General features: G+C 34.4%; 2 protein-coding genes across 5 annotated transcripts in view; both read right to left on the bottom strand.

Annotated features, from left to right (window-relative positions):
- The window catches only part of LOC118742690, a 208,132-nt gene that overhangs the window by 86,499 nt on the left and 96,151 nt on the right, over positions 1 to 25,482 (bottom strand). The gene's annotated exons all lie outside the window — the stretch shown is intronic.
- Positions 945 to 15,865, bottom strand: LOC118742695 (spermine oxidase). The gene is made up of 2 exons (XM_036474960.1): positions 15,450 to 15,865; positions 945 to 3,642 (listed from the first exon to the last, which is right to left on the bottom strand). The coding sequence occupies exon 2, from the start codon at positions 3,578 to 3,580 to the stop codon at positions 2,051 to 2,053; it is 1,530 nt and encodes a 509-aa protein (XP_036330853.1). The 5' UTR covers positions 3,581 to 3,642; positions 15,450 to 15,865; the 3' UTR covers positions 945 to 2,050.

Below are 25,482 nucleotides of genomic sequence, written 5' to 3' on the forward strand. Positions count from 1 at the left end.
GTTAAAGTTTTCTCTTTTTGGGGAAACAATTTATTATTTTTATGAAAAAATATATTTTGTAAGTATTTACTCTTTCTCCTGGATTCGTAAATTTTTGTGTTCGGTGAAGCCTAGTAGAATTAGATGCTTGGCATTTTTGTGAAGCATTTTAACCCTCTAACTGCCAGGACTTAAGGCTTTTAACAAATTTGTTATTATTCTTTATCTAAGACAAGACTTATAGTTGAAGACGTTTTACATCTTTAAAAACATGTTTAAAAATCATATTTTTTTAGGCAAGAAGTGGAAACTTTGTCCCACTGTATAAAATAAATGCAGTGAGGTTGAGCGAAATCCACTATCACGCGTGGGAACTAAAATTGTTTGAGCCCCTACAATGGCTGTGCCTCTAAAATGACAAAAAAAAAACGTTGACGACCCTTGTTTGCAAGATAACGGAGATTACACAATCCTCCGAGTCCCGCAAATCAAGTTTTACATTCCAAGCGTCCAGCCTTAGAGTATTCATTACAACCAGCGCTGGAACTTATGATATTACAAATTGTACTTTATAATGAAATATTGACAGAAATTAGTTGTAGATATGTACATTAGACTGAATCAGAAAAAACAAGTTCGCGTAGACCGTTGAGTCTTAAGTATTTTTGTAAGGCAAATGAGAAAAAAAATGGCTTGGCGGTCGTCTTTTTACATTTTTGTCATATCCTCGGCATTTACAGTCTGATCTTAAAGCATGGTATATCGATGTTATCTCGAGAATACATTTTTTAAGAATTTATCCACCAGATCTCAGTACCTACCTACCACCCTAACGTATCACCCTAGTGTCAGTAAATTAGAACTATTTAAAAATCATTTAACTTTTGCTTAGATTATTATATTCCACGTCGATATCGATTTTTTTGGCGAAGGTAGAGGTTGCCTTTTCTAATTTTTCTTCATACCTACGGCATTTACAGTTAGATCTTGAAGTATGGTTCATATGTATGTATGTCGATGCTTTTCTCCCTGGGATACAATTTTTGTTCCAGAGTTGACCTCAAGTATCCAGTGCTAGTACTTACCCACCCCATCTCAGTTCCTACCACCCTAACGTAGAACCCCCAGTGTCAGAAAATTAAAACTATTCAAAAATCATTAAACTTTTGCAAAGGAAGTACTTTAATTTTTCCAGTAGAACTTTAAATTAAAAAATTGCCAAGTGTATGTAGGTGTAACCCAAGATTCGGCCTAAAAAATAACGAGTTTTGTTCGACGTTATCTTGCCTAAATGTGTACTATAGACTCAGGAGTGTACGGCGAAATTTTGTTTTGTTTACTGATAAGGTGGTTCGGTCTAATGTACATATATCAATTGGCGCAAAATTTTTGTATTACATATTTCGAAATAGTATGGTAGTTTTTTTCTTGTTAATATTTTGAGCAAGTTTATATGAGACCATAAGAGCCAGAGGAGCATATCTACTAACAATTTTTTTTTTAATACATATGTGAAAGCAGGATCTATGAAAAATACATCTGTTCTTTTACTGAGAAGTTCGTTGCACCTATGTGATGCTTGCAAAGATAGTAAAAGCAAAAGGAAAGAACGTGCCTCGAGCTGTTACCCTTACGATTCTAGTAATGCAATTTATGCTGTAACTTTTTTTTATGTCAGTTAGGCTAACCTAGCTCTCAAGACCTCACATGTAGTTATGGACTCCATATTGTGTTACTTTAAATATTGTAATGACACTCTGGAAGTTAGCGAGTCTTTGAAAGATCAGTAATTAGTGTTTAATTTAAATTATTTATAATATATCGGAAGCTTAATTGTGTTTCAAAATTACCGCCTAATGCAAGCATGTCTTTAGTAAATAGCAATTACTTATTTAAATATTTTAAGCGGGGGATATACATCGGAAAACTTTATAGATTTATATTTTTCAATTTGCATATTCAGGACTTTGAAAGCCTACAGAACTGCAGAGAGTCATTTATGAGTTGTGGGTACTTTCGTACATACTCCTTCTCAAATCACTCTTAGCTGGCGTTCAAAGTCCTAAAACTGTTATAATTGTGCCTTCGTTTTCGGCTCTTTTGTGCCATTTCGCGGCATGCCGTAGAAATCCGCCAAACGCTTCGCTTCACGCCAGCCCGCCTCCACTGCGCCATGTACCGTGGAATAGTAGTGATCGCTGGTCGCTTCACCGGCAAATTGTACGATCGGTTTATCACAACGTGTTTGTGGATAGAGTGGATTCGCGTTCGACTCACCGCCATTACTTAGCGGCGGGCTCGTAACGACGGTGAGCGGTTGCGCTAATTCGCGTGCGCTTGTGCCCACCTCTTCGGTGTACATGGAGCGAAATGAGTAAGAGCCACGGAAGTTGGCATTCGTATGCCAGGCTGATGTCTTGAAGTTACTCGGATTGGGTATGTCCCATTCTAGGAACTTACGAAATAAATACATGCAACCCGAAAGCACCTCATCCTCCGGTAAAGTCTCCATATGACGTCCATTGGCGCCGATTATCCAGCCGCTTAGTATCTTTGGCTGATAGCTAACGCAATAGAAACCGAATACGTCCTCAAGCCAAGCGCGTGAAGTGCCGCGTATTTCATTGATATCCTCCTCGCGCCACAACAGCGTGAAACCAGTCCAGTCATTAGGCCAAAATTTCTCGGGAAATTCCATAAAAATCTTATTCACAGTGCCAAAGGCCAGACCGTCGATGGCACGTTGCTTCTCCACTGGTAACTTTGGTTCGAACAGTGTTGTGTGCTGTTCCTTGAGCACACCCAGCGACACGGTGAGTATGACATGATCGGCAATAATCACTTCGCCATTATTGCACTTAATGTCCACACAGCAATCATTGCGATTCCAGCGTATTTGCGTTACGCTTCGCCCCAGCAGCACGCGTTTTTCCAGCACGCCCAACTCATTACCCAACTCGCGCGCTTTTGTTATCAAACGTAGAAATTCAATGAATCCTTTATCCTTCCAATTTAGTAAAATATCGCCTTCGCATTCCCAGTATTCCAAATAGCCACGACCCGACACCTCATCTAACGAATCTGAGGCCTCCACTGAGTTTTCGAATTTTTGATAATTCTCAAAGAACTCTTTCGCTATCGCCATGTCGATATCAGAGTTTTCTGGTCTACGTAAAGCCTCATAGAATTTATTAGTTAAGTAGCTGCCCAATGAACCATTACAGTTCCGTAATTCCATTTGTCGTGTCACTAAACTATCGTTGACGATATCTTTCAGCCGCTGACTAATACTTTCACAAACTACCTCTCGATTTGAGCGGATGCACTTATAATTTTCATAAACATCCCCCGTCGATTCCAGTAGCTTATGTTTATTTGCCAACTCGTAGATAATATTATCCTTTTCGCCATGACACCATTGCGCTCCCAAATCAATGACGTTTTCGCCAAACGGTATGGTGTGCACCCGCCCGCCAATGCGCGGTTCAGCTTCTAGTAGCAGCACATTTTGAAAACCGAAGTCCAGTAGTCGAACAGCACAGGAAATTCCAGAAACACCTGCGCCGATAATCACAATTCTGGGACTCGTACTGCTAGTCATTACCTACGGGTTGATGAGAGCTCTGCAGGCGGCAACAATTGCAGGTGGAAGCGTGGTAGAGGCTGAAATGAAAAGAGAAGGAACAAAGATCAGTAAAAGTATTGATGCAGTTTGAATTTACGTGTAGTATAGTGCTTATTATAAATATTTGGAAGACACCCACGTATTGACGAGGTTTGAGTATTTATTGGTTTAAATTTAATTATCAAAGTACCATATAAATAAAGGTTTCACGCTTTGTACAAAAATAAAAAAACAAGTAATTTTTTGCAAAAAAAAAACGACTGCAATTCTCATATAAAAAAAAAAAATATATATATATACATGTAGTATTTATATATATATATATATTCTCTGATCCAATGATCGGATCTAAACCAGATTAGTATGGGACCTCTTCGGAGACTTTATTGATGTTTTTCCGCATAACTTTGGACCACGTCAACCGATTTCGATAATTCTTTTCAGAGTCTCGAAGGTGGTCCCGTACTCCTCAAATTTTTATATGAGAATTGAAGTCGGTTTTGTTTTTTGCTTAAAGCGTTTTGCTTTGCTAGTATAAATTTGGTTCTATTTTTAGATTTTATTGTTTTAAAAAGAAAAATCCTTTTATTTTAATTTCGTTAATTTTTAGGAACTTACTTATTTTTTCTTTAACTTACCTTTTTCAATATAATTTTCCTTTAATTTTAAAATTTTGCATTAAAAATCTTTTTTAAATTTTATTTATGTAATGAACTTATTTTTGCCATATTTTATTACCAAATTTCATTTTTTCTTTTAATTTTTGTTTAAAGAAGTTTAAAGTTTTTTTAGTGTCTAAAGTTTTAAGATTTTTGTACCTATTTTTGCTTTTTAGTTGTGTTTTTCCGTTCAATTAATTCTTTGGTTTAATTCTTAATTTTTTCTGTTTTAAAAAGAAAAATATACATCGTACATGTTTTTAATTACATACATTGAACTTTATTAGCTTATTTAACTTTTTTCTTTAATTAAATTTTTTATTCTTAGATTTTGCCATAAAAAGTATTCTTTTATATCTCATTTATGTAGTTGTAAAGAACTGATTTTTTATTAAATTTTTTTACTTAATTTCATTTTTCTTAATTCAGAGATTTTAATGTTTTAAAAAGGATGGGTTTTTAATTTAATTTTTTATTTTATTTTATTTTATTTAAAAAGAAAAGTATGTATATATTTTTAATTTCTTTTAACCTTTCTATCTTTTTTTCTTTTTAGTTCTGTATTTATTTTTGGCTTTTATTGTTTTAAAAAGAAAAATATACGTAAGTTATATTTTTTTTTTTAATTTCGTTTAATTAAAAAAAACTCATTTCAATTTCATTTCAATTGGATCCGGAAGTAGCGGATCTACTGTGATTTAGTGATTCGCCAGGGATATCAAAGATTTCAGTAAGGGCGAGAGAAATACTTATTACCAGGCATGGCATCACAACGGGTTTTCGACCTAAGTGTGCCACTGCATGATCTTGTGAACTTTGTGGAAGCTGTGGAACTTTTATTTATGTGGTTTCTGTTCTAGATCGAACTATGTATATTTCAAATTAAAATTCTTAAAAATATTTGTTTTGTGCACTGCATTAACTGCGCTTGATTGTAACCAATGAAATAATGGAAAAAGCAACAAGAATTCACAAGGCGAACTTAGCACAGTGCATAGGCAACTGGCTGAGTCAGTGGGATCGTCGGTTCGAATCCTACTGAAATAAGTCTGATGAGGAAATTTGGTGATTTCCGAAATAGCTATCACTTCTACCATTTTTTTCAAATTATTGTTGCTTTTCCACAATAAGGTTTCATTAAAAACGGCTTCAAGCTCAATAAAAATTTTTGAATATTTTTAAAAATAAATAAATTAAAATAAGTGGCTAACAATATCATACATATGTATGTATTTTGAAATGTTTCTATTAAGTTATTAATTAAATTGTTTTCAGTTTTTTGGGCCAGTGGCAACCCCTTCAAAAATATTTTATAAACTAAGCATTCTTAAACATTTCGTTAACCTTTTTCATTAAGACGATTTTGAGATTCTTAACATGTGGTAACCCTCCTCCAAATTAATTTCGAAATAAATTTGTTTAAACATAACTCATTTGTTGCGCGTATTCCAATATTTGATTTAAATTGTAAATTAGATTAATTTTAACTTTTAGAAAAGCTGGTTACTCTCTCTGCCAAATATTTTTGAAATAAATCGGTATCTAACCTCTTTCGTTTGACGCCCAAATTTTTGTAATATTTTATTTAACTTAGCACCATTTAGCTTTATAATTTATCTGCCCTTCAAACACATTTTTTAAGAACAAAAAAGTGGCAACTCTCTTTAAAAATATCCGCAGCAAGTTGAGAGTTAAAGACGATGCCTTCTGGCGTTGAAATGACCCTCCAACGTCCCTACTAAATATTTGTCGAGCTTTCAGGTTAACCTAATATTCGCGGCTTGCGTTTTGATGCTCACGCCTTCGAATTTGTTTTGTCGCGCCACCCGAAATTGGCTTGCGTGCGTTCGCATTTTATTTCATTGAGCGAAACATCAAATCAAAATGTCACGCAGAACAAAAATTGGAAATCGAGTTAGCTTCACACACATGCCGTTCAATTTCGGTTGGTCCCATACAAGTTGTATGTGCATGATATATTTTTGACAGTAAATTGGTGGCGTGCGAGAATATTGGGTTAGCCTGTTATCCAGAAAGTTAAGAGATGGGCAAAAGGAAGGATCTACATTTTTGAATGCCTGTCTGGTTAACGCCTTTATTCAAAAATTTAAAAACCAGTGAAATTAGGAATCGAATCCTCAATAACGATTTTTCCAGAATACGACACAAAAGAAAACTGGGATTACTGTTACATCAATTGGAACAAAAATTTATCTAATTAATAATTTATAGTATTTATATGTTTTATCGACACCTACAACGGCATCGTTGGTAATTTTGTTAAGCTGTATTTATTTCCTTAAGCCAGCTTACATTAAGTGGCATTAAAGCACCAAGAACGCACATAAATACACTAACTAAATACGTGGGCACACATAAATATGTTTGTATAAAAATTGTGCACTTTTCCACTCATTGCAGACTTTTCTTTTTTCCCTTCACTGAATGCTTAATTTTCCACATTATGCACACAAGCGACAAGAACTTGATTAAAACAACAAAATGTTGCAACAGTTGCAGAAAACCAAATATAAAGAAAACAGTAAAAAAAAAACATTATGCAAATACTTATTGTGTACACACTTATTTATATATGTATAAATATGTATGTAAGTATGTAAGTATGCATTTAGCTTTATGCAGCTTTGGTGCATTCAGAAAGGAAAAGCACAACCGAAGTATTTTCCTTTGAATTTCCCAACAAAAGGGCGCGTGCATGTAAGTAAGTATCTACTTATGTACATAAATTTAACACAAGCATAGGTATGTATGTACATAAGTACATATGTAAATGAAAAATGTGCAAGAGCCGCGGCGAGCCCACTTTTTCTTGCTTGAAGTGTATACATTTGTTGAAACAATAAAAAGGAACTACGAAAGGTGTAACGCAATGTAATGCGCATACAGAGGTGACAGTGACCACAGACTAGTTGAGACATGTATTGGGTAGCATGAAAAATCCCTTCTAGGAAAATCAACAAATAGCCACGTTAAATTGCTACCGATTGTTTTTGGTACATACACAGTTCGTGGAGCTCATCTTTTCTTCAAGAGAGGCCTATTAGCCAAAGATGGCAAGAACATATACATACATATACTTGTATAGTCAGCATACATTTTCCATACCAGCTCTCAGCTCGACTTGACAACAAAAACCCCAAGCATTATTTTTTTAAAGTTTTGTATACTCGCGGAAAATGCAAGGACTTTTCATCGAAATATTAAATTTTTCAGTTTTGTAGACCATTAAATTTCATTATCATAAAGTACAAGTTTCAAGTCGCTAAATACTACCGTTAATATTTTACAGGTGTTACAGGTACACAAAACCTCCAGCAAAAAATTCTCAAAAACCAACAATAATCTCTTGCGGCCTGAAACTTGCACCTTATTTTACTAAAATATTCTAATTTGTTTTTATTTTTTACATTTTCCCGAGTTAAGTATGAAGTTTAAAAAATGGGTTCTCGTGGTTTTACTGTTGAAAAGTAAAAAGAAAAAAATGGTATGGAAAATAAATAAATAAATAAAATTGCCAGAACGTCAGGGTATGCATATTTTTGACGTTGACTGTATGTAAGTATGCATGAAGGATGTGCATACAATATCACTTTTGGCAGCTAAAGCGCGGTAGTGGGAGAGAGCCTGCTAGTTAAGTCGCAAATTGACAGCGGGAAGTAAATTTCGTCTTGTTTACAAACAAATTTAGTTATAAATGTTCACTCATTGACAATGACGTAAAAAAATATGTAGTTCGTCTCAATATGAAATATGAAGCGGCAAAAATTAATCGTTGTCAATTCATTGCATGGTAAATAAACAAAAGCTTGAACTTGTCATGACATATTCTCACATATTAACGGACTTTGGCTTTTTTATTGTATTTTATAATTTAATAAAAAACAAATATTGTCGTTGCAATTTTTCTGAAAAATATACGAACATATCGCACATTTAATAACACAGGCCAACAAAAAGGGGAAACCATTTTGGTGCGGCAAATGTTGATAAATTTGAACTTTAAGGCCAGTATGTAGCTCTCAAGAAAAGCGAAAAATCCGTATAAAATGACGTACAAGAAAAAGCAAAGAAATTTTCTTGAGTCAAGTTTCCTTAAGGCAGTACGCAGTTCTTAAGAAATTTGGTACGCTATCCACTACGGGTTTCTAAAGTTTTTTGTGAAAAAAGAGCACAAGACAACTCAGGTTTGCAAGAGAAATATATGCTCGTTCCGTTATTTCTTGAGGAAAAAGGCAACAGGCTCAAATGTCAAAATTCCTTGGACACACACATGAAATAATGGCAATTTTTTCTTGACCGTTTTCTTAAGAGCTGCATACGGACCTTTAACAACAAAGCATGTCGCGTAGAAGTTATGCTACAATATAAGCTTTGACAGCTTCTGTGTTCTCCTTTTCCTTCTATGTTTCATAAGTTTGATCTATTCATACACTTGGTATACCAAAGTACAGATGGAAATACATGCATATATCTTTGCCATTTTCGGGCTGAACATACTCTATTTATCAAGCTTATAAGTTGTATGATGACCCAGCCAGCAATTAAACGTAAATTTTGCGAACCTTATGTTTTACGAGGGATTCTCGAGCGGTGAAAAGTTAGAGAAAGGCTCGCAAACGATAAAACAAAAAAAGTAAAAGAAAGAGGCTTGTAGTAATTTGTCAGCACAAGAAAAAATTTGCATCCTGTTGGAAATTTTTCTTGAGCCACAATATTTTATAATATATAATATTCGCATACGAATGCTTTTCCGATCCGTTTACGACTGGTCGTAGGCGCTCGACAATTTCAAGCGGAAAAGTAATCGAAAACGAATCGTAAGCGGCTATCATAAACGACTTTTTAGCCGGCTTTTCTTCGAGAAAAATATCCAGTTACGAGCTCGTTTACGATGATTTTGCTGGCTGGGGAAATCTCCAAAAAAGGAGAATTTTGAGTAAAACCTCTATATTATTAAGCGTGCAATAAGTATGTATGTACATACTAATTTGGAATATAGAGAGCGTTCAGTGATAATTTTTAAAAGGAATATCCTTGATTTGCGAGAAAGTATTTTAATTTTGATATCACTTTTTTCAGTGCAAAATTCGCTCCACTTACGGATATAAATAAATGTATGAATATACATATGTATGTAGATATATGCAAATATATAAGAATGTCAATAGGATTTATGGGTAAACAAAAAAGCAATCCACTTCGCACATTTTTTTTGAATGTTACGAGGTCAAAGTCACATCACTTCAGTGTTTGAGCCAAATGTGGTTAAAATAACATACCACATGCATAGTATGTATTTAGAAACTAGTCTGTTGAAATGGCAAGTGACAGTACATAATATTGTAAACATGTTAAATTGTATGTACTAAATAGGGTGATTTACTCGGTTTTTCCAAACCGGTTTCAACCGGCTTTTTGCATAATTTTTCCCGGTTTCTTGGAAATCGAATAAACCAAGTCTTTTTACCTAGGTTTTTTACTCATATACCAGTATCTAAAAATTCCAAATATGCATTTTATTGAAAATGAAACTGAATAGAACAGTTTTATTAATTTTATATCTGAAATTTTCCACTGCCGAAAATTACTTAAAACAAGTAATTTTCAAGAAAAAAACAAAACCGACTACAGGGTTTTATTGATCTATTCTTAAAAAGATCGCTGAATCGCATTAAGACTGCATTGATCGCCCATTTTTTGTTTTTTTTCGTTTTTACTTCGAACTTATTTTGCCTTTTTGGTTTCTATTTTTGCAGTCCTATTGTAACTTCGGTCATGATTTCTGACTAGCAGTATCTTAGTGTTGCTGTAGAGCATGTTATGTTAAATAGACTCGATTTATCCGGGTTTTTCCTATTTAAATATGTGGAAACATTTTTTTTTTTTCAAATCGCCATTTTTATTTTTCAAAACCCGGTTTTCAAAGAAAGCGAATAATAGAGCGCCCTAGTAAACACTTTGCACTTGTTATGCATTCTATGTTTCTCGGTGCAGATATACAAACACACATTCCTAAATGCTTGGCAAAATTCATAAAGCTCGCCGGCAATCATTTTTTGAAGAGCCCTTTTATATGTATGTACGTGGGTACCTGGGTATTTGTATGTAAATACATATAAATACAAATATCTACAGTATACCATATTTATTATCTATTTTTAAAGTCATTGTTGTAGAAAATGTTGGGATTTCTCTTAGATAAACTTGAACACTAGAAAATAACGAATGAAGGGCTTGAGGCTAAGTGAATGTCATGGCGTTCATAGATGTACATTAGACCGTACCAGAAAAAAAGTTCGCCGTACACCCTTAAGTTTAAAGAATGTTTGCAAGGCAATTTTGAAAACAATACTTGTGTTTTGTTCGGACGTAGGGGTATTATTTTTACATTTTACATTGGAACATTTTTTTGTTCCAAAATTCATTACCCCGTCTTAGTTCCACCCCAATATCAGGAAATTAAAGCTCGCCAAAAATTATTAAACTTTTGCTAAGGAAGTATTTCGATTATGCCAGTAGAACTATTTTACAAACAAATTTTATTGCCGAATATTCTTAGGCACATACCAGTGGAAAATATAAAAAGGCACACCCTAGGTTCCACCAAAAAAAAAATGCACGGCGAACTTTTTTTATTCTGCCTTATCCTGAGTTTCGCCTGAAAAAAAAATTCATCCGAAAATTTGTCATTCGCCTATAGTAAAACCATGGAAACCAAAAGTGAAAAGTGAACCGGTTCGGGGAAAATGAAACTCATGATAAGGCTGACTTGCTTGTAAAGTGGAATGGTTTAATGCACATACATATGTATTAGGGTGTTTAATTTTTAGGCGATAAATTTTTTTCTCTTCATATAATGTTAACTTAATTTCCAATGTAAGAATAATAAATATCGTCTTAAAACACGTTTAATGTAAGTTATTATTAACATTTATCTTTCCAGCTCTATAGCTCAACAACTTTTTTCTGTAGCAAATTTCATGCCCTACAAAACCTGTACAGTCTTTTTCACAAAAACCCCGGATTCGGATATCCGGTAGACTGCTGCCCTTAATACATAAATTTCGCAATAGTGTTATTAGGTTTTTTGTTTAGCGGCATACTTATAACCAGATTATCTGCTTTTTCGAGCTGAACTAACCAATACTTAGTTACACTGCAATACAAAATGTCTCCCCTGAAGTCTGAAGTTATAAAATGATCCTGTAATAAAAATATAACTTCTCCGTCTGCAACCCTGCTTTATTGAACATTTTTGGTAAATAGAGGAGAAACGTTCGACGTTGGAACAAATCAGAGGGATTTGAAAACTTTCAAACTTTTCTGATTTGTTCGACCGTTAGTGGCGCAGTTCGCGATGTCGTCATATCAGGGTATTTTGAACCATTGAAGTGATCACATCGCGGGAAATTGCAAGTAAAATTAAAAAATATAAAGATAGGAATAGGGAAACTAGAATCATGGAAAAAACCACTGGACAAGTAGAGGGAAGTAGACAAAACTGCCACGATAGAAACTACCGGCGGAAATTTCAGAATTCGGTATCACTACTGAGTACTCATTCTGGCATCGAGCTCATAGAATCGATACTCCTAAAGTATCAGGGAAAAAGTATCGATACTACTCAGTATCTTACTCATTAAAATAAGTTTTTAGGGATACTAAAATTATTTTATTCTTCAATCGTACATATATCTAGAAATTTCCTGAAATTAAAACAATAGAAATTTAAAATATTTGATTTTATTTCATTGCAGATCTTACTTTCACGTTAGAAGTAATTTTAACGCTAAATGTATGTACATACATACATAAAATACCTACATATATATAAACTTCCACGAATTTCGAATATTATTAAGAATTTTTGTAATATTTTTGGGTATGCATTTTTGTAGCCTATTCAATTTTAGTATAATAATATGCAAGTTTGAATTAAAAGTCAACGGTAGTAGGCTACAAATAAAGTTAAATAATTTAAAAAGTGTGTTTTTTAAAAAGTATTCAATACTACGAGTACTTTGCAAAGTATCGAGTAAAATCACCAAATAAGTTATCGACTATTAAAGTACTCATTTTTATACCCTCAGTATCGATGCTTACGCAATATCGATAGTATCGTTCGAACCCTAGCCGCCTCGCACTCGCTAAGCAGGTGCGAAGTAGTCTCCTCAGTCACCTCGCAGAAACGACATAGTTCGTTCGACCAGCGGCCTATATCATAAACGTGACAGGTGCGACAATTGTCGATTTTTCTATAAAATTTCAGAGCAAGAATTGTTTTCGACATTTTTTCTGTTTCAAATACGCTTGTAGGTAACTGAATTTTTTTTAGAAGGCGACAGTGACAATACTGGAATATTGTCGATAATGGTGCTGACAATTGTCACTCTGACAAAAATGTCACGACATTAGCGACAAAACTAAATACCTTCGTTGGAGGAGAATTTTGTAAATTTGTTTATATGGTTATTGCGCACATTTCATTAGATTTCATTAATTTTAGTATTACATATGAATTACATAAAAATGTCTTATGACTGGCGACAATTTTGTCAATGGCGATTTTAAAACCCGACAATGAAAATTTGTCACTTTTTGAATGGAATTGAAGCGGTGGTGACAATTACTTTTATGAAACAAAACCACCACCAATCTGTCGGATTGTCACTGACAATACGAAAAATGCCTGTCGTTACAAAATTATCACTGTCGCTTTATGAAATAGGCCCCAGATCCCTAGCTTGTGAAGGTGACCTATTATTCTGCAGTGACCCGTCAGAACACCTGTTAATATCCTTACCTTCTCTTTGGGGAGGTTTATTATTGCCCTGTATCTTGTAAGGTTGTAGCCTTCTAGTAGGCATTTAGCCTTGCCTAGACCTGCAGTGTTACACCAGTGTTGGTTTCTTAGCCTGTTCCTCTCCTTCCTGAGCTCTTTCTTGATTGTGCTAGGTCCGATTGCAAGGAAGGGCTCAAGTACTATACGTGACGAGGCAGCTGCCATTCTGGCTAGCGGGACCGCTTCCTCGTTGCCAGAAAGTCCTATGTCTCCTGGGCCCAAGTTAATTGGATGTCATTGTACATAGGATGTTATCAATGCACTCAAGAGCCAAGGAGGACTTTAACTCAAATACTGAGAGGGCATTGAGTGCCGCCTGGCTATCGGTCAATATTAAAATTTGCCCATTACGGTAATTTGTACGTAGGTTAATCTCTGCACACAGACTTATCGCATAGACCTCCCTTGAAAGATGATCGGGTATACTCCCATGGATTCCAAGACCTCTACACTTGGTCCGTAGATGCCTGCCCCAATGCCGTCGGGCGTTTTGGAGCCGTCTGTATACCATTGCAGCGAGCTCGCTTGTATGTGACTCTCCGAAAGAGAGGTGTTCCAAGTAGTTTTACAGCAAAGCTATATTTTAAATTTCCTGTCAAAATCAACTGACCTGGACCTATCACCTCTGCGTAGTGAAGATATTAAGCATTATTACAGAGAATTTAACTTAATAAACTTATGTTCAAGTATTATAAAATAGTTCACAAAAGACTTGAAAAATTGGCTTATTAAATATATCACAAGTATTTGAACAATGCAATATATCATATGTACATATATTGCACTGTACAAATACTTGTAATATATTTAATAAGCCAATAATAAAAAAAAATATTTTTTTTTTTTTTTTAATTTTGGTACTCGTCTTCGTAAGCAAAAAAAGAACTAAGTGGCAACTGTGGCTTCAGCGCCTGAGTCAGCATACAGTTGTCCACAAAATAATAGGAGTGCGATATTTTGACCAGTTTTGGCTATTTGTCTTTTGTTTATTTAATGTTTATTATTTTTTTATAAAAGCCTAGCTGGCTATACAACAAACACCATATAAATTCAGATTTTAAACTTTGTATAAAAATTATAAAAATTTTGCAATTTTTCACCCAAATTTCAAACTTTTTAATCAGAATCTTTAGAAAAAATTCTGGTATGCAGTTTTGTAGCACATTCAATTCTAGTCTGAAGAAGTGCAAGTTTCAAGCGGCTAAAAAATTCCGTTGATTTTTGGCAATTTTTTTGCTGGCAGTGTTCTCCATATAAAAGAAAATTGTCGACATACTTTGTATGGAAAAAACGTGAAACACCTTTAACCAAAAAAATTCTCAAAAATCAACGGAATTTTTTAGCCGCTTGAAACTTGCACTTCTTCAGACTAGAATTGAATGTGCTACAAAACTGCGTACCAGAATTTTTTCTAAAGATTCTGATTAAAAAGTTTGAAATTTGGGTGAAAAATTGCAAAATTTTTATAATTTTTATACAAAGTTTAAAATCTGAATTTATATGGTGTTTGTTGTATAGCCAGCTAGGCTTTTATAAAAAAATAATAAACATTAAATAAACAAAAGACAAATAGCCAAAACTGGTCAAAATATCGCACTCCTATTATTTTGTGGACAACTGTACAATCAACCAACTAACCAAACAACAAGCAATCCTACTAGCCAACCAACCAAGCAACAACATATTCAACATCAGCAATGACCTTCAGTAGAGTGTGTGCATCTCACGACAGGCTTTTGCCGCCCAGCAACTGCTACCGCACAAACTATGCAATTTTCTATGCAATCGAGAGATATCCACACTCTAAAATTGCTCTATTTGTTTTTGTTAATTCACTTTTATTCTTCTTCCGTATGTTATGTTTTGCGCATTTTAACCCCACTCATTCACGTGCTCATTTAACAGATTGGGTGGTTTGGTTGCTTGGCCACAGACAAGCTACGTACATACATATATATCTATGTATGTACATATATGTATGTACTCATACCCAGTAGGACTAGGTTGCTTGCAAAATGTATTTATAGCGCGGTTATTTTACCACTCAGAAGTAGTTCCAAAAACATGAAGTCTTTAATTCACTTCTATACTTGTGAAAAAAGAATGCGATTACTTTTCCACGCAGATACCTATTTACTAACTTTTCATACAGAAATTAAATGTACTTCAAATTTCCTTGAAGAAATTAACATCATGTCGGGACCACATACATTCTGCACTGCCCGACTGAGTATGTTTGTATGTATATATGTTAATATGTATCCACAGACACGCACTTTATAAAAGTTTGCTGCATACTTTAATAGTATTTTAATAAACTCACTTTATTTCAAAACCCGCGTTACTTGCACTTTTCTAAATTACTATTTGTGTTTATAAACTTTCAATTTGTTCACATGAATTATTAATTTTTATAAGTAAGCAGAAAAACTTTAATCAAATGAACACGTTTCCGCAGACACCGAAGCACGCTTTTCTGTTGCTGGCATTACTCTGCCGTACCAGAGAATTTTTCTTGCTATTCTCTGCTGTTACTGGCACTCTTCAGCGCCGTCTGCTGAGTATGGCGGCGACGAATTAACAGCGGAAACGAATAGAGCCAAAAATGTTAAAGAAAATGTTCAACGAATCGAGGGAATACAAGAATTTCGGTTATTTTTGAGAGTTTTTTGTTGTCGTATTTGAAGTGCATTTTATTTATTATCTTGTAAAAGGGCTTAAAAAATTTGAATCGATGATAAGTAACTCAAGTACAGGGTTGCCATTTTGGTAAATTATTACCAAAATTGGTAGAAAAAATTTACGTTGGTAAAAAGGTAAACTTTTTCTCATTTTGGTAGATCTTTGTAAAAGTATTTTGTTTGAAAAACAAAACTGAAATTTTGTTCCCGCTTTATTTTTCATAGTTATAGTACTATACTTTATGTATATTATAAATTTATTTCCAAAAGTGTAGTCTTCTTTATTGCATTAATGCTTTAGTGCATACTTTTTATATACATACATAAGCGAACATATCGTTCTACATTCAAAACTCATTTTACTGGAATCTTGAGGAATTGTCTAAATATTTTAAATGTTTCTTCAAAAAAAAAAAAATGGACAGGTTTATTTTACATGCTATAGTTCTACAAGAAAAATATTAAAAAAAAATCATCGCCAGTTCTTAAAAATGTCTATTAATAAATTAACAAAAAATTCAAAAGACCGGTGGCATATATATTTTTTTAATCAACGTAAATTTTTAGCTGCACATTGTTGGTTACACTAAAATTCAAAACTGCACACCGAAAATGGTTCAAAAGATTCAGAGTAAAAAGTTCAAAATTTGGACGAAATGCTTTTGAATTTTTCTAAATGTTGTAAATAGCTTGAGTTCTTGATTTGTACGGGTTTGGTTAAAGCGCAAACAATATTCATATAAAAAAAATGGTAAGAAATGATTACTTAAAAAACATTGTGAATATTAATAAAAATACCAAGCCATTTTTTGAGTCACTGTATTAGCTTATACTATGTAACTCCAATTGAAGTTTTTTAAAGATGAAGTTTAGTTGTTGCCTTTCGTTTCATCACTTTCGCTTTTGGTTTTTATTAAAGTAACTAAAAAAAGTTATTGGTAGATATTTTCCAGATTTGGTAGCTTTTTTCCAAGTGGATGGTAAATCTTTTTTTCGTCAGTGGCAACACTGCTCAAGTACCTATATATCGTTACCTATAGAAAGGCCCCATGATTCAATAATACAAGGTTGGATAATTATTGACAGCTGCGGTTTGACACTCCCTTACAAAAGGTTGCATTTACGAAGGACGGAGAAAGGGCAAGAATGCAATCCCTTGTTGCGAAAATGGTAGTAGAAAAGTACGCAAAGTAGGCAATTAGTAGTGAAATTCCCTTTGTAAATTCTAATGTATTTGCAGGAAATCTGGACTTTTAAACGAAATGTTGAACGTAATATTGATATATCTACGTGAATTACGTAATTTATGTGCTATTTAGCTGTACAAAAACTACAAAATGACTCAAAATTAAAATAGGACTACTATGAGATTGATGTAAACATCCAATGCTTATGTTTTCATCAGTTAAATATGCTTCATATGCATATACAAATAAACATATTGCACAAAAGCTTATACTTTTATTCCACACCAAAGCTACACTGTTTCCATGTAAATTTGCAAAGAAGCAACACGGTGCCACTGCTAAGGGAGCGGTGCGAGAGAGACAACTGTCAGTTTATCGAACCTTGTATTATTGAATCATGGAAAGGCCCTATCTCACATTGTCGCTAAAATGCAAAACAGCCATAAGTAACTAAAAATTGTATTTGCATAAAACGATGTGGGGACTTATAATTCGATTAAACTCTTCATAACCAATCAAAAAGTGAATTTCTAGTTGGCTTCGGCTTTGTGTATTTCAGCGACAATGGGCCTTTCTATATAAAGAATATGCACACTTCACAATTTTTGTATCATAAAGCACTTTTAACATAGGAGCCCAGCCCCATGTTTATATATATGTAATTATGTATTTATATTTTTATGCAATACGGGCGGGAAAAGATAATGTTTTGTTCTTCTTCGCTAAAACTATGTTTATTTTAAATTATATACTGTAGACGTTTCATGCGAAACTTACTATGTATGTACATTAGGGTGGTCATTAAATGTATGACACACTTTTTTCGCTCCTAAATACGCTCCAAAAACATTCCTAACAAGCACAAATAGTAGTCGCCTGTATACACACTTTGTAGCAACTGCAGGTGTCAGTTGAAAGTTGCCAGTTGCCATCTGTAATATCGTTTTGGCAACTAGCAACACAACTGAATTCCGATTGCTATCGATAATCGACCCATTATACGTGATATCTATGACCGTGGTATTACCGATTGAGGGGTGAGACTGAAAAAGTTGTTAATTTGATTTATTTAATAACCACCCTAATGTACATACATAAGCATAACACCGATTTAATGTGATACTATTTATCAGAGCACATGCTAAATATTCTCTCTTTATTAAAAACACCGTGCCATCGAAAATGTATAGAAAAGGGCAGGTGCCCTATTCTTGTTTGTGGATCCTAACAGAAAATAACAATGTTAATAACAGTACCGGTTGCTTGGGTATTGTGAACAGTGCTGTTCAATGTCGCCATTTTGATGCTTTTGAAACTACATAGTAGATTTGTTCCTGTTCTGGCTTGCTCTGCGAGGTAGAGCTGCAAAAATATCAATGGTCCATTGATAGTTTTGGGCCTCACCATTGGATAGTATCGATACTCTCGGTAAGTGATGAATAATCTTAAGAGAATAAAATATGATATGCTTACTACGGCACAGTCTAGCGGCACTGAAATCAAAAGGTACTAAAATAGTGAAATCGGGTATGGAAATGTCGCACCACGCTGGCGTTACTGTTCAGATGATGCGGCTCAGAGATGCCAATAGAAAAAGCGGATAGCTCCGTGCTACCACCGTTTAGTGATGACGTTAGGAAGATTGATGAATACACAGTGGCTGCGACTAATGACTTGTTGAACAAAACGGAAGAATGTGAGATCTCAAGAATATTATGGCTGCGGCTTAGTAGTAAAAAGACAAAGGGCATACTGAAACTAAATAAATAAATCTGCAGTAAGAGTTCTTACCGGCGTCATCATAAAACACTGCTCTAACCGTGGCGAATACCAACAATTACTTTCTGCAGAGGCTGCCATGATGAGGACGATGTCCAGGCCTACAGACGAAGTGTCTCAAGCAATTGGGTTCACGCTGCTTCAACAGTCTGGGCGTGAGATAGCGAAGGTGGAACTGTTGGATCTTCTCGGTTTCATTAAGGATAGTAAATAATTGGTTCAGTAGTATAAAGATTTGAATCTATTCTTTCGTACGTGTCTCCTTCTGACAACCGCTTAAAGATGGAACTCACAATGGACAGTTCTACCTCCGAGTAAGAGAATGGAATATTCCAAACACACACCCTTCTCACCTAACCTTACCTACTACGGCTTTAATCATACTAAATATGGTTGACATGAATTCTGGTATTACACACCATTTGACAATATAAAAAAGCATACAGTACTATAGCCCTACAGTACTTAGCAGCCGCCCTTTTCTCAGGCTACCGTTATTTATATAGGTACTAAGTATACATACATATATGAATTTACTTTTTTCCGAAATTTATCGAAAGATATCATCGATAAAATAACGCCGATCCCTGCATTGCTTACGGCTCACATTTGTCCTTTTATACCAGGCATGCCTAGCGCGGGAAAGATTTGTGCACTTGCCTATGGAGTTCTGCCAGCGCTGGGCATGGGATGGTCAGAAGAATCTCTGATGACAACACCAGCCAATTTGAACAGCTGTTATCTATTGTGCAAGTAAGCAAAGAAACTCCGCGATTTTGGCGTTTGGCTGGATCTTCGATTGGATTGAAAATTTTTTCTTTTAATTTATTGCATTTATGCCTTTTATTTTCCCATTTTCTTTTGTTTAATTTTTGTTCATATTACTTATTTTATCTATACATTGTATAAAGGAAAACCGAGATTCTTTGAACAAACTAATTTCGAAAACTACTGAACAAATTTGGACGATATTTTAACTAATATATTCTGTTTGGATTCAAGATTGCGCATTCCCGACGGCGATGTCATTTCTGGTGTAAAAGTAAACAAAGTCGAATAGGAGGATAAAAGATAATGGCAGAGAAGACAATTACCTAAATATTCCATTTTTCGATGTTTTGATCGCTTTAAGTTGTGAAAATATGTATGTATATGATTTGTAATAAAAATTAAAAAAGAAAATGTGAAAAAACTGAGATTTTAGTGAACGTATTAGTGGATTTCAGAGCATTTAATGGTTTAGGGCCGTCGTTTGCTTTTACACGAGAAACGTCAAAATCGGCAAAACCAAAGTGGCGGCTTGCGGAATGCGTCACCTTCTGTTCGCTACAGCGTGTTCTGTATTAATAGGAGAGTGACCTATGGTATTTAGAATTTCTATAGGGTTGCCACCAGTCGAAAAAATTATAAGATTCGCATGACCCCTAGAAAGCATTAATGTTTTTTGTTTGAGTATACAAATATATAAAATTTTAATAAGCAATGGCATGAGTTCTGCACATTCACTACCAAGTGAAAAGACTTAGGTGCCAAGTGAAAATATATGGTCTCCGGATGTCCAATAAGCTTTTTTTAGTGGGATTGCTACCTGTTTTAAATTTACTAGCTTACATTATAATACGTGAAGTAATTTTTTTTTAATTACATCAGATTTCCAAAGTTCATTCAATTAAAAAAAATGAGATCTGAAAGGAAAGAGCTCAATAAGGTTTTATTTTTTCGAAGAGGGTTGCCACCTGTGAAAAAATTTATAAGATGTGGGCTGTTCGTTGGAAACGAAAACTGACATATCAAAGGAAAGTGGTACGCCTCTAGGTGTTCAGCACTGAGTTATTTTTTTTATTATAAGATATTCACCGTTCGTTGGACTAAAAAATAAGTTACGAAATGAAAGCATATGGTATCCAGGTGTGCAATAAGCGTTTATCTTTTAGTGGGGTTGCCACCTTTATAAAAATTACTACCCTACTTCTAGTATAATGTGAATGTGCAATAAAGTTTTATTTTTTCGAAGAGGATTGCCACCTGTACGAAAGATAATAAGTTGTGGGATGTTCGATGGACTTAAAAGTGAGTTGTCAAATGAAAGGACTTGACCTCAAGATGTGCAATAAAGCTTTATTTTTTCGAAGAGGATTGCCACCTGTACGAAAAATAATAAGTTGTGGGCTGTTCGATGGACTTAAAAGTGAGTTGTCAAATGGAAGGACTTGGCCTCAAGATGTGAAATAAAGTTTAATTTTTTGAATAGAATTGACGCCGGTCTAACAAATTATAAGATCCACACCGGTCGTTGTATTAAGAACATAAGATGTCAAATTAAAGGGCTTAGATATTAGGTGTAAAATAAGGCTTTATATTTTTAATAGGGTTGCCACCTGCTTTCTTCAAATTCATTGTGAATAAAACGACAGGCAATTTATTACTTATAAGGTTAAAAGTTTAAGGTTACGGTTTATCTTTTTTCTATATTTATCACTACTGCTACCCCTTTTCGTTATTTTTACATTTATCTTAATCTATTTTTCTTCGAACCAACAATACTCACCCATTTTTAACTTGCCACCTACTATACTAATTCACTAAATAGATTCAAAATAGGCAGCGAATGAAGAGAAAAAAGTTCTTAAAATTTTTTTCGTTGGCAAGTCTGATATCGAAATTGATCAGCGTTGTGCAATTAACCGTGCAATACAATGTCAATTCAGTTAGCATAGAGAAAAAAATATTGCCTAAAAATTAAACACCCTAATGCATACACATTATACATGCAATGATTTTTTGCACATTTTCTAAATATTACCAGTAAGTAGAAAAACGCTGTAATTTTTTTTAGAAAAAGAAGAACGATCTTTATTTATTGCATACATTTCAGATATAACCTTTTCCTTTATACGTGCATTTTTACATAAACTCGTACATATGAACATGCATACATATTCGTATAAATGTCAAGTATGTATATTGGAATTGCAAGTGACTTTAATACAAAGCGTAGGTAATTTTTAATTTTACAACTAATTAATGAAATCATTGTTGTTGGTCTCTCTTCTTGAAAAGTGGTTTTAATTTACTGTTTTTTTTTTTTTTGTAATATACACGTACATGTAATGATGTAATGCATTGTTTATCATGTAATCTATGTTTTTATGAAATAATTTTTTTCGACAAAATTGTTATGTGCGTGTTGACAAGTGTTAAACAATATAAACGAATGAGAAATATGTAACCAAGTGGGTTTTAATAGGAAATTTAAGGGTGTTGGTGTCGACTGGGGTGCCTTTAGATGCGTGATAAATATTGGGTATGTCTACGTCGAGTTTCAATACCAAGGAGTTAAGCCTGCCTCAATATCCTTAGTCGTGTCAGAGTTAACTGGCAGCTGCGATGGTTACGGTATTTGCGGAAACGACCCTTTGTTTCAGACCGACGATGTCGATATCAGCAAAATCGTTCTTTTGCTATATATAGTGCCGCTGCGATTTAGATATGCAGCTCTTATAGTGCTTTTCAGCACCAGATTGAAAAAGTCGCACAGGAGTGAATCGCCTTGTCTAAAACCAAGTTTGGACTCAAACGGCACGGAGAGGTCCTTCCCAATTTGAACGGAGCTGAAGGTTACGCTCAACGTCACTGCGTCGTGCAGGCAACTTCTCTTCCTGCTATCAAAAGCAGCTTTTAAGTCGACAAAAAAATGATCTGTGTCGATTTCTCTTTTCCAGGATTTAACGTGCTGTGAACATCTGGTCAATGGTGGACTTATCAGGTCATAAGCCACACCAATAAGATCCCATCAGTTGGTTTTTGAAGGCCTTCAGTCTTTCACACAGTATCGTCGGCAGGACCTTGTACACAATATTAAGAAGGCGATAGTTGGCGCAAACGGCAGGATCTGCCTTCTTGTGGATTGGACAAACTACCTTGAGATTCCAGTCTTCAGTCATGTATCCATCAGACCAAATTCTGCTTAAAAGCTGGTACATGCGCCCTACCAACTCTGCGCCACCGGCTTTGAACAGCCCAACCGGTGTACTGCCGGCTCCGGGAGCCTTGTTGTTCTTAAGCCGCCTTATTGCTGTTCTCCCCTCGTCTTGGTCAAGTAGAGGGGCGTGAGCTTCGTCCATTTACATTAGTTCGGGTTCTCCTTCATCAAACGTGCCACCTGCGTCACCATTCAAACGCGTTGAGAAGTGATCCCTCCATATCTCAAGTGCATTCTGGACATCTGTTATCAGATTTCCATCCTTATCTTTTCAGGAGGAAGGTTATCGGAATATTTTTTTGTTATGTATATTGCCGCATAACCTTGGACCACATTAACCGATTTCTATAATCGTTTTTAAAGGAAAGGTGTTACCTCACAGCTGGTCACATACGAATTCGGTTTAAATCCAATAATTGGATCATCATTAAATTTTTATATGAGAATTGAACTCGGTTTTGTAGTTTGTCTTCTGATATAATTTTCGTGCCGCATTCCTGTCTGCCAGCATCTCAAGTCTTCGCACTCACGCCTTTCTGCATCTCTTTTCTTTCTCTTGAAAGTCGTCTTTCTGCCCTACTTATTTCACGATATCGCTCAGTTGTTGCGCGTGTCGCTATTGGCTGCAGGGTTAGTTTTGTATGCTGCATATTTTTCTGCAGCAACTGCGCGGTACTCTTCGTCATACCAGTTATTTCTGCGCGATTGGTAATAGCCAACAACTTCTTCCGCAGCGGTACGAAGTGATTGAAAGATGCAGTCCAACTGCTCATTCATATCCAATTACTATTCGTCGGATTGAATAAAAACCTCACGATCGACCAAGTACATATATTCCTAACTAGAGACTCTTCCGCGTATGCTGATTTCCCAGCTGCTGAAACTGTAAATTGAGATCCTTCTTATGGAGATCGTCGCGATCCACCTTGTGAAGTTGGTCACGTTAGAAACTTCAGCTGTGAAATACCAAGCATGCCAATTGCTCGAAATTTTTATGAACAAAACACGAATTACTTTTTCTATGCATTCCTTAAATTTACTTTCGCTTGATTTCTGATTAGTCCATAAGAAACAAAATAATGTATTCTTGGGACAAGATTTCTAGTCAATACCCGACGCAAATCCGGGTGTACGATGGGGGCTCATTCGAAATCAAAAACATTTTCGAAGTGAAAAAATGGTAAGTATTGGGAAAAACAGAAAAATTAAAAATATGACAAGGTGTGTTAAAAGCAAAATCATTTTTTTCGCCTATATTAACCGCAGAAAAAAGTTTTTTTGGTAACCACAAAAAGTACTCATACTCCATATATTGCACAGTTGCTTATCAATTCTTACATACACTAAAATTTATATACTTCTGGCCTTATTCATAAAAAATAAATTGGATTTAAAGAGCTCTATAAAGTGACAATTTTATACAAATTTTCGATTTATAAAGCAGTTAAAGTCTTTCTTTATTTTTTATGAATTTGGCTGCCCCTTTTATATTTGAATTCACTCTATTTTTGGTATACCATTAATTTTATGCTTCGTTTTTTGTTGTTTTATTAATTTGAGTGCTAAATTGGAAGAAGCAATCGTTCTAATACATATGTATGTATGTATTTCTCTCAACTTTCTTCTTAGCTCTAACTCCATTTGCATTCATTAATACTTTGGTTTTTCGCGTTATGTTTACAGTACTTTAAATAATTTTTGATTTTCGTTTGCACACCTACAAACATACATGTATTGTATGTACGTATATTTCATTCAACTGCATTACATTACTTAATTTTATATCTTAAACGTTTACAATACTCTTCTGCTTTTTCTTGTTCTTCTCCTATATAACTCGGCTGCTTGTTTTACATACATTTATACTGATTACTCATTTATTGCCCAACCACTATTTGTGCCATTCTTTTGTAATTTTTACTTCATTTGCCTTTTTTTATTTCGTACAGATCTTCTAGCATACTTCTCCTAGTCCAAGTATCGTTTGAAAAAAAAAAAACTGAAACCTACAATTTACTAAGTATTCAATTGTGTTTCTTTTTTAACCTTAAATCAGCCTTTAATTCTTAATGGGGGAACAAATACACATGCAAATACATATTTACTATAATTTTCAAGCACTTTTCATACGTATATTTATATAATAATTACTAGACTTACAGCTTGTAGAAAACATTTATTATAAAAAAATTATACATATGTACTTTTACAAATATATATTTATAAATGGAGTAATTGCGTTTATAGATAATTTGGAAGTTTATTGGTTTAGTACAGAAGCCAACTTCAAGCATTATGTGGGGCTGTTTCTCTTCTGTCTTATTTTTTTTTTTTTAATTTTCTTACGTAGTAAATTTAAAATATATGTAACTGCAGCAGATGAACCAAAACTTGGTAAAAAATCTGTTGCTTATATATTTAAAATTTGTGTTTAGTTAAAATGAATTTAAAAATAACTGTACCAAACTACACTCTGCTTCACTTGAATGGGCTCAAAGAACCGGGTTCATATATTTAATTTTAGCATTGGAAAAGCATATTTTTATAAGCCCATTTTGATGAACGTAGAATTTTGTAGAAAAATTGAATTTGTTGATTATTTTGAATAGGCATAGTGGCAAAAGGATAAAGGAAAGAAGAGACACAACTATTTTAAGAGAGCGGAATAGAATCCAATCAATAATTATTATAGTAAGATACAAATTTTGCGAGTCATCTATAACTATT

Source organism: Rhagoletis pomonella, unplaced genomic scaffold (assembly GCF_013731165.1).
Source record: "Rhagoletis pomonella isolate Grant_MI unplaced genomic scaffold, Rhpom_1.0 Rhpom_scaffold_00007, whole genome shotgun sequence".
Classification (NCBI taxonomy): Eukaryota; Metazoa; Arthropoda; class Insecta; order Diptera; family Tephritidae; genus Rhagoletis; species Rhagoletis pomonella.